Here is a 20,216-nt window from a genome sequence, read left to right on the forward strand (position 1 = left end):
GTGGTTTAAAAAAAAGGTTTTAAACTTCAAACTTTACAGGTAAAATTCTAAAAAAACACTACGTTTTTTTGTTTTTTTTTAAATTTGAATATATTATTTATTGACCTTTTCTCTTCAATTTGTGAGTAAATTAATTATTTACTTTTCGGTGACTAAATTAATTATTTACTTTTTAATAGACACTTGAAAATGGGGGGGGGGGCGTGAAAAAAAAAAAAAAACGTTTGTCTAAAATATTATATTCGATTTATTGGAAAGAACATAAAATTTCACATTGACCCTGAAAATATCGTAAAAATAGAATCAATAGAAAAATTTTGATAGATTTTTAAAGTTTAAAAATTGAAAAATATTGAGTTCAGAAAATTCATTACTGTTTAAAAAAAAATATATTTCTATTATTTTTAAAACAACTTTAATAGTTTATTTTGGAAGTATAATCACTAAAGAAAATAAACAACCCACTTTTAACAGAAATTACGAGATTTTTATATTTTATTCGCAGTTTCGTGTTAGAGGTGTCAAAAATTCCTACAAAAATTCTAATACACCTAACCCAGGACCACCAATACCTCAGTCAGATAGATAAATGTTAACCAAAATAGTTTAGTTTTTGCTAAACTGATTGTCGGGAACGTATCCTCAGCTGGTATTTAAGAAGAGGAATCATTAGATGACTTTTACTGACTAAATCAATTTTTTTTTTTTTTTTTTTCAATTAATGTGTCTACGAGTCAAATGCTCAAATAATACATATCGGGTTTGTATTACTGTACATATAGATTCGAAAAAGTTGTCAAAAAACAAATATATAACAAATAAATGTTATCAAAGGCAAGATAAGTTACTTTTATGCCTAACTGGATATATTTTTTGTGTTTTTATTCAATGTAACATATTTATTCAGCTCGAAAAACAGTGTTTTACCGATGTATTGGAAAATTCAAAATGGCGTCTTTTTCGAATCTATGTGTACAGTAATACAAACCCGTTTTTTTTATGTATAACACCTTTTCCCAAATTTACCGTGTTAAAGAGGGTGTGAGACGCCATCTTGAATTTTCCAATACATCGGTAAACACTGTTTTTCGAGCTGAATAAATATGTTACATTGAATAAAAACACAAAAAATATATATTTGTTTTCTGACAACTTTTTCGAATCTATGTATACAGTAATACAAACCCATTTTGCCTTAAAAAAAAAAAAAACACTCGAGGAATATTTTTTTCTTTTCTCAAAGAAATACATAAATTTTTGATTTATTATATTTTCATTCTTTGGTCGACCTAGACGAGAGGATCCAAAATGGCCGACCAGGACTGAGATATGACACGTGCCGTTGTTTCCTTAATAAATTATTTCAGTTAGGAAGAAATATCTCATGTATTAATAAATGTTAAATAATAATGAAACCTTACCAAAACAAAACGAAGTAAAAAAAAAAAAAAAAAAAAATATCTGACAATTCATCGGCTCTAGCTGAAATAATTTATTAAGGAAACAACGGCTCGAGCTTACACTAATAAATAGCAACTTACACACAATTCATCGGCTCTAGCTGAAATAATTTATTAAGGAAACAACGGCTCGAGCTTATACTAATAAATAGCAACTTACACACAAATAAATGTTAAATAATAATGAAACCTTACCAAAACAAAACGAAGTAAAAAAAAAAAAAAATATCTGACAATTCATCGGCTCTAACTGAAATAATTTATTAAGGAAACAACGGCACGTGTCATATCTCGGTCCTGGTCGGCCATTTTGGATCCTCTCGTCTAGGTCGACCCTTTTTTTGTTTTAATTTACAATATATTATTTATTGATCTTTTACCTTCAATTTGTGATTTATAAAACTTTGATACATAAATTAATTATTAAAATTTTAATAGACATTTCAAAATCGAGGCGTGAATTTAATAAAGAAAGAAAAAAAAACGTTTGTCTAAAATATTATATTCGATTTATTGGAAAGAACATAAAATTTCACATTGACCCTGAAAATATCGTAAAAATAGAATCAATAGAAAAATTGATAGATTTTTAAAGTTTAAAAATTGAAAAAAAAATTGCATTATATGATATCCAGAAACTACTGATTTGTGGAAAGTTGTGTAATTCAGTATTCCGATTTCTGAAATTTTGTGAAAGGGCGCTGAAAATATTTGATTCTGATTGGTCCAAACCGAGTTTATAGGCAGGTGGCGTTACTATTTAAACCGGTGCGCATTCATGTAATGAGACATCAATCTTCAACGCATCTGAGAGCGGTCACTCCTGTAAGGTCCTAACAGCTTGTGAAATAACGAAAATCGAGGGGAATTTCGAAGCTTTCTTTTTGGTCACATAGCGATCGTTCGTCTTTTCACTTAGTGATGAATAGGCAAAAAATGTTTGTAACAAACTATGAGGTATGTAGTTACAAAAATAATACAACTGAATTTGTTTGCTATTTATACAATAATTGAATTTTTATTTAATCGATGGGTTTGTATTACTGTACACATAGATTCGAAAAAGTTGTCAGAAAACAAATATATAACAAATAAATGTCATCAAAAGCAAGAGAAGTTGCTGTTCTACCAAACTGGATATATTTTTCGGGTTTTTATTCAATTTAACATGTTTATTCAGCTCGAAAAACAGTGTTTACCGATGTATTGGAAAATTCAAGATGACATCTGACTCTCTCTTTAACACGGTAAGTTTGGGAAAAGGTGTTATAAATAAAAAAAACTGGATAAAATACTTTTAAAAGCTCGCTCAATATATGTTACCGTGACATAGGCTGACATATATTCGGCCGGGTTTTTAATAGTATTTTGTATAGTTTTTTTTTTTATTTATTTATTTATAACATCTTTTCCCAAACTTACCGTGTTAAAAAGGGAGTCCGACGCCATCTTACATCATCATCGGTAAATACTGTATGTTTTTCGAACTGAACACGAAAATATGACCAGTTAGGTAGAAAAGTAACTTATCTTGCCTTTGATAACATTTATTTGTTATATATATATATATATATATATATATATATATACACACACACACACATACGTGTTTGAAATGAATGGAATTCATTTTTTTTTCTCCTTTTTAGCAAATATTATTGTCTTATTTGAAATCTAGTTGCCTTAAATTTATCTCTCGAAATTTTTCGAAGTTTTCCTGACTTAAAAAAAAAAAATGTTCTGAACGGGTTTCCTGCGCTTTTTAGCGAAACTGGTTCTTCAAAACACTATTCTTTAAATCGTTTTCTAAACAAAAAAGAAAACGCAATATTTTCACGTTTTCATCCCCCCTTTCCTTCCTTTTTTTTTTTTTTTTTTTTTAAATAAATTTCCTGAATATATTAATATTTTCCTGAAACTTCTACACTTTATCGCCGAAACTGGAGACGCTGTTTTATTTCGAGCACCCGCTATTAAAATCCAAAGAATAAATAAGTATTTTAAACTGACCGAAGCATTCAATAAATAACAAAAAAATTAGATCGGTGAACGGGTAGCAGTATCAGAAATTTTGTGAAAATAGCGAATAATTCCACCCCATCTTTCCAAGCTTATAACTCCTCGAAAAATGCAATTCCAGCCCTAATTTTTTTTTTTCAATTAAAGGAGCAAGGACCAAGATTTCATTAAAAAAAAAAAAAAAAAAAAAAAGTGTTTTTTTTTTTTTAAAAGGTTTTAAACTTCGGACTTTACAGGTAAAATTCTACGAGAACACGATGTCCGTTTTTTTTTAAATTTGAATATATTATGTATTGACCTTTTCTCTTCAATTTGTGAGTAAATAATTATGTACTTATCCGGGTCTAAATTAATTATTATTAGACATTTACAAAATTGGAGGCGTGAATTATTCGACCCCCTGTCTTTCCAAGCTTATAACTCCTCGAAAAATGTAATTCAAGCCCTAATTTTTTTTTCAATTAAAGGAGCAAGGACCAAGGTTCCATTAAAAAAAAAAAAAAGAAAAAAGAAAAAACAAATAACGTGGTTTAAAAAAAAGGTTTTAAACTTCAAACTTTACAGGTAAAATTCTACGAGAACACGATGTCCGTTTTTTTTTAAATTTGAATATATTATGTATTGACCTTTTCTCTTCAATTTGTGAGTAAATAATTATGTACTTATCCGGGACTAAATTAAGTATTTACTTTGTAATAGACACTTAAAAATTGGGATGGGGGGGGGGCGTGAATAAAAAAAAAAAAACGTTTGTCTAAAATATTATATTCGATTTATTGGAAAGAACATAAAATTTCACACTGACCCTGAAAATATCGTAAAAATAGAATCAATAGAAAAATTTTGATAGATTTTTAAAGTTTAAAGATTGAAAAATATTGAGTTCGGAAAATTCATTACTGTTTAAAAAAAAACAAAAAAAATATTTCTATTACTTTTAAAACAACTGTAATAGTTTATTTTGGAAGTATAATCCTTAAAAAAAATACATAACCCACTTTTAAGAGAGAAATTCCGAGATTTTTATATTGTATTCGCAGTTTCGTGTTAGGGGTGTCAAAAATTCCTACAAAAATTCTGATACTGAACCGGAAATTATTATTTTCGTCTTAATGATAACCTAAAATTAAATGAAAAACTTTCCCGTTTTCATTAATTAAATCGAAACATTTCCAATTAAACAATTATGGTTTTTTATGTTCTCTTTCACTTTTTTCTTTTCTTTTCTAACTTCGGCCATAGTTTTATGGGCTTGTATTACTGTACACTAGGCACCGCCAAAAATGGCCGCAAAATCAAGTTGTTGTTGTTTTTTAAAACTAAATTACATTTATTAAAATCCATTATTTCTGAGTAACTTTTTTTTTTCCAGAAAGATAAAACCCTGAATTTTATCATATAGAAAACAGAATAATGTAAAACTTTTTCTACTATTTTTAATTAAATTTTAAATGTTAAATTTTCCCAAAAAGTTAACAATTGACATTTTTTGTCTTGCACAAAAAACGTACTTAAATATTTAAAAAAAAAGGTTTTTGAAATAATTTATTTATTTATTTATTGTCTAAGATTTAGGATGATTTTCTAAGAGAATATGCAAAAATATTATATAAGTACCTGAATTTCAAATAATTCCACTTATTCATATAGCTAACCAGATTTCGCGTCGATTTCGCGACTCTGTTTACGTTTGCGTCTGATAAGGAGAAAACTATGGAAGACCAAACAGGCCAAAAAAACTTATTTTTCAGTGACGAAAATTTCAATGTATTATTAAGCTGAGGCTGGCCAGTACCAGATGGGTGACCATTTGTATGAGTTTGGTTTTTAATGTGTATGTGTGGGGGGGCCAGACTCCCCAAAATGGGGTGGGGGGCAATTTAAAGCAGATTAAAAAAAAAGTATTTCAGCGCGTTTGGTCCACCGTAGTCGAAAGGCGGCAAACGTTTTCAAACGAGATCGAAAAAAATGATGCTATTTTTAACACAAAGGGCACAATATTTATCGAATTTTTTTTTTTTTTGTATCGATTATTCAAAGCATGCCCTGTTTAATAATGGTCATGCATTATTCGGCTCGCTAAAAAAAAATTGTTAATTTATTTATCAAAAATTTTAAAATGGCTTTTTTCGTATAAATATTAAAAAAAAATTTTTTTTGTTTTGCTTAACTTAAATTAATTATTTTACTTAACATATTCACCGAATTTCACACTTCAAAATTCAAAAGCGGGATAATTAAACACAATCGAAGTTCTGATATTCAGACGTCAAAATAAGGTATGCAAACAATTTTTTTTTTTTTTTTTTTTTAATCTATAATTCTGTCCCTTACAACAACACAATATGTTTTGTTCAGTTTCAGATGATTATTTTAAGCATATTTGTTCCCACTTCAAAACAGGGGGGGGGGGTTGTAAGCAAAAAAAAAATATATATATAAATATTGTTTATGAAAAATAAGTACACTGTTATAAAGTTCATTCTTCTCCTAATAATCGCTGAAAATTTCGTATTGATCGGATAATTACCTGATTTTTGGTAGATTTTTAAAAAGACGGTCCATCAAAAAGTACTGACCTGCCCCCCCCCCCGTTTTGGCGGTGCCTAGTGTTTGTGACTATTCTATACTTTAACCTTACAATTGAATAATAAAAAAAAAACTTTAATTAAACTTGGAAATACGATTTTAAAAATCAGCAAGTACCCTCTAGCAGTAGCATCGTAGTTTTAGCCTTTTTTGAATTTCACTTTGACATTTTTATAAAATGTTAAATTCGCGGAATTTGGCCTAAAATAGTCGAGTTGTTCTAAAATCGCTGTATTAGGCATCCTCTCAAAGATTTTAAAACCTACTAAAATATCTTTAAAAACACAGCAATAAAAAAAAAAACTTTTTAGTAAATCGAATAAAAGCTATTTATTTGGCCATTTTTTGGCGTAGTCGTGTGTGATCATATCAACTCTATTCGTAAAGTGTTTTCGCGAATTTAAACGAAAGATTATTTTTAAGCTAATGATAAATAAAATTATTAAAAACTAATCTGTAATCTATTAGCTATCGATCTTTGGTTTTTACTAAGAATACTTTAAAAGGATTGAATTGAACAGTTTTCGGAGAAGACGGCCATTTTGGAGTCTCGATGAAGAAGGCTTTTTCATGATACAAATTTGTACATTTACACTTTGTTGTTGTCATAGTGATATATTCCAATGTTATTTACTTAATATTTGTTGCCATAAACAATCGATCGATATTAACAAAATAAACATGTCGCGGTTTCTTATTTATGAAAATGTTCCGTGGATCTACGCGAGTTAGAATTTCCCGCCTAAATGCTTGACTAAATCTAGAGCGCACTTGCGATTTTGGTTTTAGTGTGAAAGATTTGCTTGTAAAAAGCACGGTGGCCGTCGTAAAGTCGATTCGCGTCAGTCAGATTTTTCGAAAATTGTGTATTAGCGAGAAGTTTTATTTTGTTTTATTTATTTATTTTTTTAAGATTATGGTATAATTAAGTTTTTTTTTTGTTTTTTTTATTTTGTTTTTGGTGGATTTTTTTTTTTTCAGTTAAAATCAATTTTAGTCATAGAGGGAAAAAACACATTTTAGACTTTATATTGCATCATCAGCGATTGAAATATATATATATCAAGCATACCGCCATCTTGGGAACGTGCCCGTAAGTAAGGGTGCTTATGCACTTATGTTACCATGCTATTTTTAAAATCGTATTTGCAAGTTAAATTCAAGCTTTGCGATATATATATATATATATATATATATATAATTTTATTAAATTGTTAAATGAGAGTACAAAATAGGTTTTTTTTTTTTTTTTTTTTTTTTACATGGAAGTCACCACTTATCAAGGCCTGGAGGCCACTCGGGGATAAGGGTACAGTAATCAATGGGACAATAACGTAGTAATCGTTAGTAATGGAGATCTGCTAAAGTGTCTTAAGGGGGGCGGTTCATCAGAAACTTGTTTATGTTGGACTTGAAGACATCCAAGTTGTAATCAGGTGGGAAACAGGCAAACGGAAGAGAGTTCCACAGTGCACTTCTAAGAAGCTTTTTTCATTGAATCTACGTTTTGATTTAGGTACAGATAAAACATGCCTATATTTTAAAAGTCTAGCAAAAATCAAATAATTGTCTTATTTTCTTGAATTTTTTTATATTTATTCAGTATTAAATAAACTTCCATAATAAAAGTAGGTTTTGTTAAATATCTTAGAGGAAGTATTATTTTTTTTTACGTGTCCCCCCCATATTTCATGTTACAAAAACTAAACATAATAAATGTAGGTCGATAAAAATTCCAACATTTTTTAAAGCTGAAAAGTTCAAATAATTAAAAAATGAGTTAATTTTTATATACATATAAAATCCTGTTATTTATTTCACTTGGCATGTTGTAAATAAAATTGGACATAAAATCAATATTATGTTTTAAAAAAAAAAAAACACTTCTTGATAATTTTTTTTTTGTTGTTGAATTACAACAAAAAAAAAACAATTTAAAAAAAAAATTATTTTTAAAAAGCTTTTAATGATATTAAATTCAAATATTCTGCGATATGAAATTTTTTATATAACAGGTTTCCAATATTAAAAACATATATTCATATAATAAAGGTAATAAAAATTGCAAATCCAAAATCAACCCCCAAAAAATTCATTTTGATTTGATTATTTAAAATGATAGTGATCTATATTTTTTCTTATTAAATATTTTTTTTACATTTGTGTAATCACTTATAATATGACAATAATTCTTAGATTATTTTGTTATAAATAATGGATAATTTTTTTTTTTTGTGGGTATGTTTTACAATCCACAGATATTTAAAAAAGTGGATGGGTTTCTTAAAGTATTTTGTATGTTTTTATTTTTAAATCATTCTAAACTAGTTGTATATTTTTTACACACTAATGATGAATCGTCACTTATCAAGGAAAAAATTAGACACAAGGTTGTTTTGTGTATGTGAGGCGACCCCCCCCCAAAAAAAAATGGGTAAAAATTAAAATTGTCCCAGTCAAGAAGAATTTCTTTCTCTGAACAGAACAGATGCTATACTTGTATCCTAGCTCGAATATGAGAAAGTATTGTAAAAACATAGTTTCCTTCATTGCTTTGAAAAATGGAAATTTTTATAGTACCGACTATAAAAGTGTCCACTTTTACACCGTGATCCCCCCCCCCCCAACCGTAGTGATTAAACATAATTATTTTAACATTTACTTTTTGTTAATCATCATGTAAGTGTGATAATGTCCACTGTGGGGTGAAGAGAAAATGTAGGGGAAAAAAAAAAAAAAAAAATACATAGCCTTAATTCCAAACTTTTTTTTTTTTTTTAGCTTTATTTAAAAATTTTTTTATTCTATTAAGCCATGGTTAAAAAAAAAAGCCATTGGTACTAATTCACATTGACACTTTATGGTGGCATTTAAAATTGAAGAAAATATAGAAATGTCTTTATGATTACTAGTCACTGGACAGAGGATGAAAAGTTCAAAAAATCACATTATTTGATCAAGTAGTTTTATTTTTTATTCAGACAAATCAAATCTCACTCTGTTTCAATGAAAGTAAAAAAAAAAAAAAAAAAAAAAACTCCAACAGATTTGTAAACAAAGGTAAATAGCTCTAATGTATATAGAAACTGTCAAAACAATCATTGATTACATCCCCTTATTATGTTCTCTAGTAAAACATGGCCTCGTCTGTCACTTATCAGTAAAAAATGGCATATTTATTTTTCATAAATAATAAAAGAAAAACTACATGATCAAATTTTATGATTTTTGGAATATAAAATCTTCGTTTCGTGACAAGTAGGTACACAATAAATTTTTCTTTGTTTTTGTTTAACAATATCAGCGCCAATCTGAATAAGCACCAAACCGTTAGCAATAGACAGAGGCTAATTAGGGAATGCATAAACTTAGGAACATCACGATAATTAGCCAATACAGAACTCCGAAAGTGTGACAATGATACATGTTCATTCACACAGTTCTGAGGCAGCACGTTCAAGACTGCGAAAAACAATGCAAAAAGAGATAGCTGGTATATCTTTGAGCAAACACTGGTGCAATGGATCTAATGTGAATATATATTATATATCAGCCATATAGTTTATGATATAAATCTCACCTGTCTGTTTAAATGTATGTATGTTTGTATGTCTGCCTAAAACTTTCGACAGAGGTGACGGATTTTCACGAGATTGGTATCCTTCTGAAGTTCGACCTTTCGGATGACAAATATAAAAAAATTGGCCCAAATTATTAATTCCCTCACACTCAACTGGGCAGTTTTCTACAGGGAGGATCGTTTTTTATTTTTCTGACATTTCATTCAAAGCTTGCGTGAACGACGTTGCATAAAAGGCGTTATTTCAACCACCCGTGATGTCACGACCGCGGTAGGCTCATCATCAATAAGAGTTTTTGTTTTTCACCTCTTTTTTTTTCTCTGGCGCATCATGGGTTCAAGCCTGCTTGCTACTCCTTTTTTTTTTTTTTTTTTTTTTTTTTTTTTTTTTGCTCAACCTTACACACACCTCCACTTTCTTTTCACGTTACGGGTTCGAGCCTGCCTGCCTACCTATTACAACTTTTTTTTTCTCAACACACACCTCCAAACACCCAGACCATGCTGGGCACCCAAGCTAGTCATATATCAGCTACAGCACACACAGATGTACCTCTCCATCGTATAGTATATCGATACTCTATGACTGACTAGGATAGCTTCCGTACATTTATATCAGATCTACCTCTGCATTCCATGTTTAAAAAGGATGTGTCCTCTATAGTATCAGACCTGACGGAATGGTTAATTGTAGGTATAGACCATTTCATACCCTTGAAAAAGTTCCAGCAAAAACCTAATAGCCAGCCGTAGTTCGCTAAACTTTCACAAGAAACACCTGTCTAGCAGAAAACACAATAATTTCCCCCACTCTTTATCTGTACCTAAACCTAAACGTAGATTCCATGAACAAAGCTTCTTTCTTAGAACTGCACGCCTATGGAACTGTTTTCCATTTTCCTGCTTTCCAGCTAACTACAATATGGTTGTCTTCAAGTCTAACATAAACAAGTTTTTGATGAGCCGGTCCATATAAGTTAACAAATTTACCGAATTTCAATTATTAGCGATTACTTTATTGTCCAATTGTCTACTGTAAACTCTTTAACCCTTATCCTCTAGTGGTCTCTTGGATTTGATAAGTGGTGATGCCTTTGTAATATATATATATATATAGTTAAATAAATATAAAAATTAACTTAGTATCAGATAAAAAGTTACCTATGAATTATCTAAATTTTCTCTTTATTTTTCTTCCAGCCCCCCCATCTTGTTCAAGTGAAGGTTGAGATCGGCCACAAGGCCACCCTGCGAAGTAAATCTACTTCTGAAGGATTTACTCATGACTGGACGATTTTTGTAAGAGGACAAGAAGGGAGCCCAATTTACCATTTTGTGGAGAAAGTTATATTTTACTTACATGATAGTTTTCCGAAGCCAAAAAGAGGTAAGTATTTTTTTTATTTTTTATTTTTAAGAACTTTTAATGTTACAAGGAATGTTCTAAAAAGTAAGGCTTCCTATTTTTTTCTCAAAAACTAAAATGTTGAAGAGAGTGGTACCATTGAAACGAGTGACCTTTTGTATTCCTAAATTTATATTTCTACATAGTCACTACCATTCTCTCTCCATGCCAGCCTCTTTTTGATGCCTTTTGGAGCGTGCTTTGTTAATCATATGTCGCCACTCCGATATCGACAACCCTATCTTCTAATATTTCATAAATGTTCAATAGTGATGCATCTGTGCTTCTGATGCACATCCATGACAGGGTCTCACACTGTCAATATCTGTAGCAGATGAAACTTTCAGGTCATGAATGCAGGAGTTCAGTTATCTTAATGAAATCTACAACCGAGCAGAATAAAAAAAAAAAAAAAAAAAAAAAATAGGTTTTATTTTTGAAACATCCCTTGTACTTTAATACCATTTGTTTTTATTGGATGAAATGTTTGAGAAGTCATCGTTATTAACACTTTTTTTTTCTTAAAAAAAAAAAAAAAAAAAAAAACCTGCTGCTACCAGATCAGGCTGTCTAAAGATATTGGCTTCCTGACTTAAATGCAACAAACATAAATGTTATTTTTTTTCTTTATTCTTTGCAAAACTCAATCATATTCTGCAAATACACACACACACACACATATATGTGTATATATATATGATGAGAATAGTATATATATTACATAGAAAAATGCAAGCATGAAAAGTAATATGGTTAAGATTAAACTTAGAAAAATAAAAGGACTAGTTGTTAAATCTGGAAAAGAAAAAGACAAGATATTCTAGTAAAAAATATAAATTTATAACTTAATATATTGCAATATTAAGAATTTATATATAATGTTAAATTGAATTTTTTTTTTTTTAATTCATGCTTGCATTTTTCTATGTAATCCATTAATTTTCCAGGCTTTGCTTTGAAATATTTTCTTTTTTGTGTTCAATATCATATGCATTATCATCAATCCATAAAAAAATTTATTACCAACTTTTTAAATTAAAAAGATTATCAGCCTTAGCATTGCAAAGAGCATCACTTTTGTTAACTCTTTCTATATAATCCAAATAAGATGTCATGCGAGCAGTATTCTTTATGATTTTATGAAGGTGTCGAGAACAAAAAAGTTGCTATGGTAACCAACAGCCAATCAGAAGAAACCGTCTCTCATGTTCTTTACTTTGAAGACTTTAGAACATCACTAATTTTATTATAACTTTTGTTTTATTGAATGAAAATTGAAAATTTTTACTTCAAAATATAGTTGGGACGGTGACATATGAACTGTAAAGATTGTTTGAAATTTGGTTGCAAAATGAGTGAGCAGTGAATCTTTAAAGCAGTTCTAAATGAGTGAAACTAACACTTAATCATATATTCAAACATGGTAGTGTTTGAATGATATAAGAAATAAATGATGACAGTTCAAATCAAAATTAACTTTATTAGATTATTCAATCGATAAGAAAAACTCTTTAGACCATTGTATTTCAAAGCTTGATGTTTCTCATCATTTTTTATATATTTCTTCTTTTATATCTTTTTCTTTTATTTATCTTTATTTTTTACTTTCTATTCAGCCTCTATATGCCGATAGTATATATTTTTTGTATTTCCAGGCTATTGTTCTTATGCTAGGATTATATACATACTAGTAGGACACCTGGCATTGCCCAGTCGTGAAATATGCTTAAATATGAGATTTTGATTAATTATTATATTGGACCTGATATATAATAATGATTTTAAAAAAAAAAAAAAAAAAAAAAAAGAGTCGTGCACCACCATCGAGAACCAAAACGTTTAGCTTACAATTTACTTTTTTTCCTTTGACGTTAATGCCTGAGCTATGAAAACATGTTTACTGCAAGGCTAGAAATTAAAACATGAACCAATAGCTATTATGTTACAAGTGCATATTTATGCCGTCATTCAACCTTCATCTGGCAAATTCCATTTTTTTTTTTTTTTTTTTTTAATTTTCACACTTTTACACTGGTTTTCCCCGGCTAAAATCCAAATATGAAGTTTTGCATGGGTTGAAATACCCTATATATTAAGGTTCATGCCTGCAGACCAAAAACTGACAGGAGTTTGGTAGGCAAAATCTTTTTAAACAAATATATATATATATATATATATATATATATATATATATATACATACGCATACATAAAAAAAAACAAGGGAATTAATTAAAATGAATGTTTAAAAGAATATGCAAATTAGCTAGATCTTTTGCAGATGAATGCAATTCCACAACTCTTAACGAGGTTGTATTTTCTTTTTAAATAAATACAAAAAAGGATTTTAATATGAATATCAATACACAAAAAAATAAGTTTATAGTAGTATAGATAACCTTGCTCTTTTTTCTTCTGCAGATAAACATTTAGCTTTGAAATACCATGATGTAGTTTTTCTTTTTCCTTATTGATTGGCTGATCTATTAAAGTTTAACTTTGAAATGTCTACTAGCGATGGTACCCGGTGTTGCCCAAGTATTTGGAGGTGTTATAGAAAAAAAAAGTGTTAGTAGGGAATGAGGCTTGAACCCGAAGGCGGCAAAGAAAGTGAAAGAAAACGTGACATTTTACTGTTACGCTACGAGGCTGTAGGAAATGAGTAGCGTTCAAATTTAGCGATGTCAATAAAAAAAGTTGCGCTTTCTGCCATTACATTTATTTGTTTGCTTCCCCATGATGTTCAAATCCAGGTGAATCCAAATCAATTTTCCCCACATTGATCAAAGCTTTTCTGGGGGTCCCGGCCGAGAAAACTGGCGAATGACATTCGCTTTTATATGAAAAACACAAACATGCGGGAGTAATGTGAATTTTATAAAAGTCGGTGTAAATAAATGTAGATACATGCGTTCGCAAATCGTAGATATTATAATCTAGGGAGTATATAAAAAGTTCTAAAACATAGTAATCCCTGTACCCCCCCCTCCCAGCCCGAGAACTATATCGAAAAAAAACCTTTGCTGGATTTACAAAAATGCGCAAAGCCATTTTGTCTTTTATATATATTATTAGCGGGGGTGCCCGGCATTGCCCGGGTGTTTGTCAGTGTAAAAGAAAAAAAAAAGTTTTGGTAGGGAAGTAAGCTCGAACCTGAAGCCTTGAGGCAAAGCCGGTAAAGAAAGCCTGGTAACTTACTATGGCGCTACGAAGGTAGCAAAGTGAGAAGGCTTGAAATTCAACCTTTAAAAAGCAGATGGTTAAACGAACGTCAACATGGGTTTTTTTTTTAGGTTAAACATCATGCTATAGAGGAATGAAATCACAGCGCGGATTTTGTAACATAAAAGTCGCTGAGATAAAAGATAGAGATGAGCTCGTTTCATGAATCGGAGATATTATAATCTAGCGCATATATAAAAAGTTGTAAAACATTCCAAATTCCAAGCTGTTGTTAATCTTACAGGTTATTTCTTTCAGCATGTTAAAATGTTCAATTCTTTACAACACTTGTTTCATAGCACAGAAACAATCATATAATTATGTCAATATTTTAATATTTTCGCCCTGACTCCTCAGAAGAACAAGAACTCCATCAGTTTAAAAGAAAAAAATAATTTAGGCATGATTACATAAATCCGAAAAAAATCTAAAGAGTAGTTGCAATTGTTTTCTGGCAGTCATTCACGCCTGAGAACCACATCACTCTATATAAAAGCATACAAGATATCAACGGATACACACCCGAGAGTCAAAACAATGAAAAGAATATGCTGTTGTCCTAGCCCTAGTTATGACCTTCCATTTCTTGTAATAAATAATTTTACCAAGTTTCGATTTAACCTGATGCACTCAAGTCATATGGATATATTTTATTTTTGAAATTACAACTTTATAATATATAAGAATTGATAGAAAATTGACTCTATAATAATATATACGAAATCTGCATAAATTAAAATATCATATTTAAGTGTATTTTACGACCGAGCTATGCCGGGCATCCCTGCTAACTTAGATAACTGTTTTAACAAAAGAGCTACAATAATATCAGGGCATCTCTGTTTATGCTGAACGGAATGACAACATTAATATATTACATATGAAAGAGTCCGCTATGGAATTTCCACAGGTGCCACTAGTTGTATTTAGGTTTTTATACAAAATTAATTTTTGATTCATAGAATTTTACATTTTTTCTTATTTAAACTTATTTCATATAATCTAAAAATATGTTTGGCCGTAACCTTATTACACTGAATAAATATTTTTATTGAGTTTATTTCTGTTTAAACAAACCTCTATTAATCGATACAATTTAGTTAGAATTAATTAACCTTTCATTTTCATTAATATGAGATTTCTTAATTTTTCGTTACATTTGTTTTCTTTTCAGCATAAGAGATGCTATTCCACTTTAAAAGTATACTCTATTATCTCCCTTACATATTATAATCATTTTGGTGCTAGTGCAGAGAGTGATCCGCACTATTTTTTAAATCGTATTTCCAAGTTTAATTAAAGTTTTATAATGTTTTTTTTATTCAATTGTAAGGTTGAAGTATATACAATACAATACATGTTAAGAATGGCTTTTTAAATAATAACGTTATTATTTACGTTCGGATCACTCTCTGCACTAGTACCCTCATTTTATTCATTGATTATATTTTATGAATTTTTAGTCCTATAAATTAAAGTCTATATTTCGCTTTTTTTTTCAACTTCACCATCCTCCATTTTTATTTATTTCATTTTTTTTTTGTATTTAAACCTGGATATTTTAGACAATTTCAATGTAAACTAATATATATTTATACTAGCAAAAGTACCCGTCGTTGACTGGGTTCAAAAACAGCCTACAGAAAATGGACTCTGATTTATGAAAGTATGATAGGTTATGAAAAGGAAGGGTTGTAAAGAGATAGCTTGGAATTTGGGGGTATCAAAACCAAAGCAAAATATGATGAAAGTAAAAATAAAATAGATAAACCCCATAATTTATTATATTACCTGTTCACACTGAAACACTTATCATAATATTCTGTGGATCTATATTAAAAAACCTTGTTAAACTTTGTGACATATTTCCATTCTATGAAGGTCAGGCGCGAACGAACACCCCATAATTTTATACCATATTTCTTCAAACTAAAACATAATTATCAAAGTATACTTACGCAGATAGATATGAAAAGTCTTTATTAAAGTTTGTGCCTATTTCCATTCTATGGAGGCGAGGCGCGAACGCAGACCCCACAATTTTATTATACCATTCCTATTTACGTTAAAACATACTTATCAAAGTATTCTTATGTACATCTTCATCAAAAACACTTGTAAACGTTTTTTTTTTAATATTTTATTTCCATACTTTGTGGACCAGGTGCGACCGCAGACCCCACAATTTTAATGAACTACTGTTCTGCCAGATCAAACATACCCATTCCTGTGTCTCGATACATCTTCTATCAGTATATGTAATCAGTTTTTTAAAATAGTCAACCATATAGGAGCCTATTCGTGACCAGACATACACACACACATTCAGCTTTATATTATAGATATTTGTTTCTATTAATTAATTACAAGTATAAGCTTAAAAAATCGTTATGTTCCACTCAATAATTATCAGGTATATCTACTTAAATTAAGAAATTGCAATTAGCTTCAAATAAATATATTTTGCTTAAAATCTTAACGAAAATATACCAAAATTTATCCTTATGTATTTTTTTTAAATACACTACTTATGTCCAATAAATTAATTTATTTAGATTTGTTTTATGAATGTATACCATTATAACTAAAGATTCATTACCAATTATTATTATATTTGGATTATTCAGTTGGGTCCTACTAGCTTAATATTTTAAATTTCTAATTTAATATTTGTGCCCCCACCACCATCATTTTATTTATTTTTATTTTATTTTTTTTTCTTTAAAAAAGAAAGATTAAACTTGTTTGAATATGAACTATTATATATGTGTTTTTGTTAATTATTTTAAGTATAAGTTTACAATTTATTATTTTCAACCAATAATTATCAGGTATAAATACTTCAATCAAAATTATTAGTTTCAAACAAATATATATTGACTAATACTATTTACTGCACTTAAATATATCAAGTTCCTACTTTATTTTTAAGTACATTACTCATCTATAATATAAATCTCACCTGTCTGTTTAAATGTATGTATGTATATCTGCCTAAAACTTCTTACAGAGGCAACAGATTTTCACGAGATCAGTATTGTTTTGAAGCTCGACCCTTTGGATGACAAATATTAACAAATTGGCTAAAAACGTTAATCCCTTCACCCTCAACTGGGCACTTTTCTACAGGGAGGGATCGCTTTTTTTGCTGATATGTTTGAAAGTCATCCCCCTCTTTAAGATTGTCTAGCCTTAATTTAAACCTATGTCACTTCCAGTTTGGTGATGGGCGCAATAGCAAAGGTGACACATGTTTGTTTATTTTATTTCATTTTATTTATTTATATTTTTTTTTTCCTCATTTGCGGTATGGGTTCGAGCCTGTTTGCCTACTACCACTTTTCTTTATTTTTTGCTCAACACACACCTCCAAATACCCGGGCAATGTCGGGCACCCAGGCTAGTTTACTATAAATTATGTATTCTAATTTATTACATAGATATTACAAAAGATTCAATGCAATCATGCTATTATATGTGGGTTATTTATTTGGATCCACATTTTTTAAAATTTCAGTGTGAGCTATTATATTTTTATAATATAATTTTATTTTAATATATATTACATAGATATTTTAAATTTATTATTTTTTTTTTATATATATATATGCTTAAAATTTATGTTCAACCTATAATTATCAGGTATGAATACTTCAATCAAAACATAATTAGCTTCAAACAAATATATATTGACTAATACGATTTATTGAACCTAAATGTATAAAATTTTTGCTTATATTTATTGTTCAATACACGACTCGTTTACTATATTAGGTTGGTGCAAAAATAATGCCCCCCCCCCAGTTCAATTCAAGTCAAAAAACATTATTTTTGCACCAACCTCATACATTACTAGGGCTATGACAACAGAATATCCTTATCATTATTTTGACTCTTGAGTAGATATCTGACCCAGTTAATCAACCGAGAACCGCATCACTAGCAGTGTCAGAAATTGCCATTAAAAATGCGTGATAAAAAATTGAATAATTCAACCCCCTATCTTTCGAAGCTTATGACTACTTGAAAAATGTAATTCAACCCCTAATTTTTTTTCAATTAAAGGAGCAAAGACCAAATTAAAAAAAAAAATAAAATAAAAAAAATAGCAAGTTTAATAGCAAATTATGCAATATTTGTTTTTTTTTTAAATTGGTTTTCTTTTAAAAAAGATTTAAAGTAAATCAACAAATTTTAACTTACTTCGATAAAATATATGTATATATAAATACCAAAAAATCACTTACTTATAAAAAATACTATTCAATGGATAGTTCCATTCTTCATTGTTAAGAATATATCCATATTTATATTTTATATTCCATGTGCTTTTTAAATAAAATACTTTTTTAAGCGAGTATTAAAAATACTGCAACATGAGATGTTTCACAACTAGAATAAAGGGAGACAAACGCCGCCTTTTCTTCAAGTTCAGAACCTTGGTGGCCTTAAGCGCCAGAATTAATCTCCCTTTCTATTGCTGGCTGTAAACAAAAGTTAGTAAATATGGGCCATCGTAGATGAAAAATAATCCCATTTCACTTATCAATTTTTGCCGATTTAAAAAAAAAAAAAAAAAAAAAAATCGACCGATTTTTTTTTTTTTTTTTTTTTTTTTTTGTCCCTCTTAAAGAAATACATGAGTTTTTGATTTAATATATTTTATTTCTTCTTTATGGAGTGAATGTTTTTTGTTTTTAAATATCTAACAAAAAACATTGAATGAAATAGAAAAAGTTGTCGTAATTCTACAAAATTTTCTGAGCAATATAACATTTTTTTTTAAAATTTTTTTTTTAAAGTTTTTAAACTTTGGACTTTACAGATAAATTTGCAAATAACTTTTTTTAATTTCAAATTAGCTTATTTTATTTATTGATCTTTTCTCTTCAATTTGTGATATATAAATTTGAGGTGAGAAAATTTTTTTCATTTGAATAGACATTTCAAAGTAAGTGGGGGTGAATTTAAAAAAAAAAAATTCTCTTGTCTAGAATATTACATTCGGTTGATTGGCAAGCACATAAAATTTCACATTGAACCTGAAAATATCTTAAAAATTGAACCAATAGAAAAATTTTGATAGATTTTTAAAGTTTAATAATTGAAAAAAATTTAACTTGGAAAATTCAATTGATTTCATTACATTAAAAAAAAAAAAAAAAAAAAAAATGGCTGCATTAACGCGCGCAGGCACTTTATAAACAGTTTTTTTGTTTTTTTTAAATAAAAAATAATATTTCTATTTTTTTAAACACCTTTTAATAGTTTATTTTGGAAGTATATTCCATAAAGGAAATTAACAACCCACTTTTAAAAGAGAAATTACGAGTTTTTTATATTTTATTCGCAGTTTCGTGTTAGGAGTGTAAAAAAATTCTGATACACCTACTGCATCACTCTATATAAAAGCATATAAGATATCAACGGATACACACTCGAGAGTCAAAACAATGAAAAGAATATGCTGTTGTCCTAGCCCTACACATTACTTATTCCAATTAATTACATGGAGATATATACCGTTCTGTCTAAAGATGGAATGCTAATCCTGCTATCATATTTGCTTTATGTATTTCGGTCATTTCTACCTTAGTATTTCAACTCTAACTATATTTCATTCTAAATATATGTAGATATATTATTCACAGAATTTTTTTTAATACTTTTTATCAATTTTTTTTTTTTTTTTAATAATCTCTAATCGGCAATTTGTTTTCCATGTTGTATTCTTTACTTGAAATGTAAACAGCCCATAAAAATTATTGTAACCCCCTTTTTTAATAACATATTTTCTTGCTTGGTATAACCTTTACAAGTTAGAAAAGAATTTCATCCAAGGCATGAAAATTGTTAAATAAATTGTTTTTACTATAGGCTTTAAAAATAAAGGTACAAGATTCAATTTTAAATTTATTTATCTTCAAAGTGCACTTTTATAA

General features: G+C 28.8%; 1 protein-coding gene across 1 annotated transcript in view; it reads left to right on the top strand.

Moving 5' to 3' along the window:
• The window catches only part of LOC145258213 (uncharacterized), a 186,267-nt gene that overhangs the window by 146,873 nt on the left and 19,178 nt on the right, over window positions 1-20,216 (top strand). The window contains exon 2 of the mRNA XM_080116155.1: window positions 10,849-11,035. Within this exon, the coding sequence (XP_079972281.1) occupies window positions 10,849-11,035 (187 nt within the window). The remainder of the gene's footprint in view (window positions 1-10,848; window positions 11,036-20,216) is intronic.

Source organism: Euprymna scolopes, chromosome 33 (assembly GCF_053919585.1).
Source record: "Euprymna scolopes isolate OS-2025 chromosome 33, ASM5391958v1, whole genome shotgun sequence".
In the NCBI taxonomy this organism is placed as follows: Eukaryota; Metazoa; Mollusca; class Cephalopoda; order Sepiida; family Sepiolidae; genus Euprymna; species Euprymna scolopes.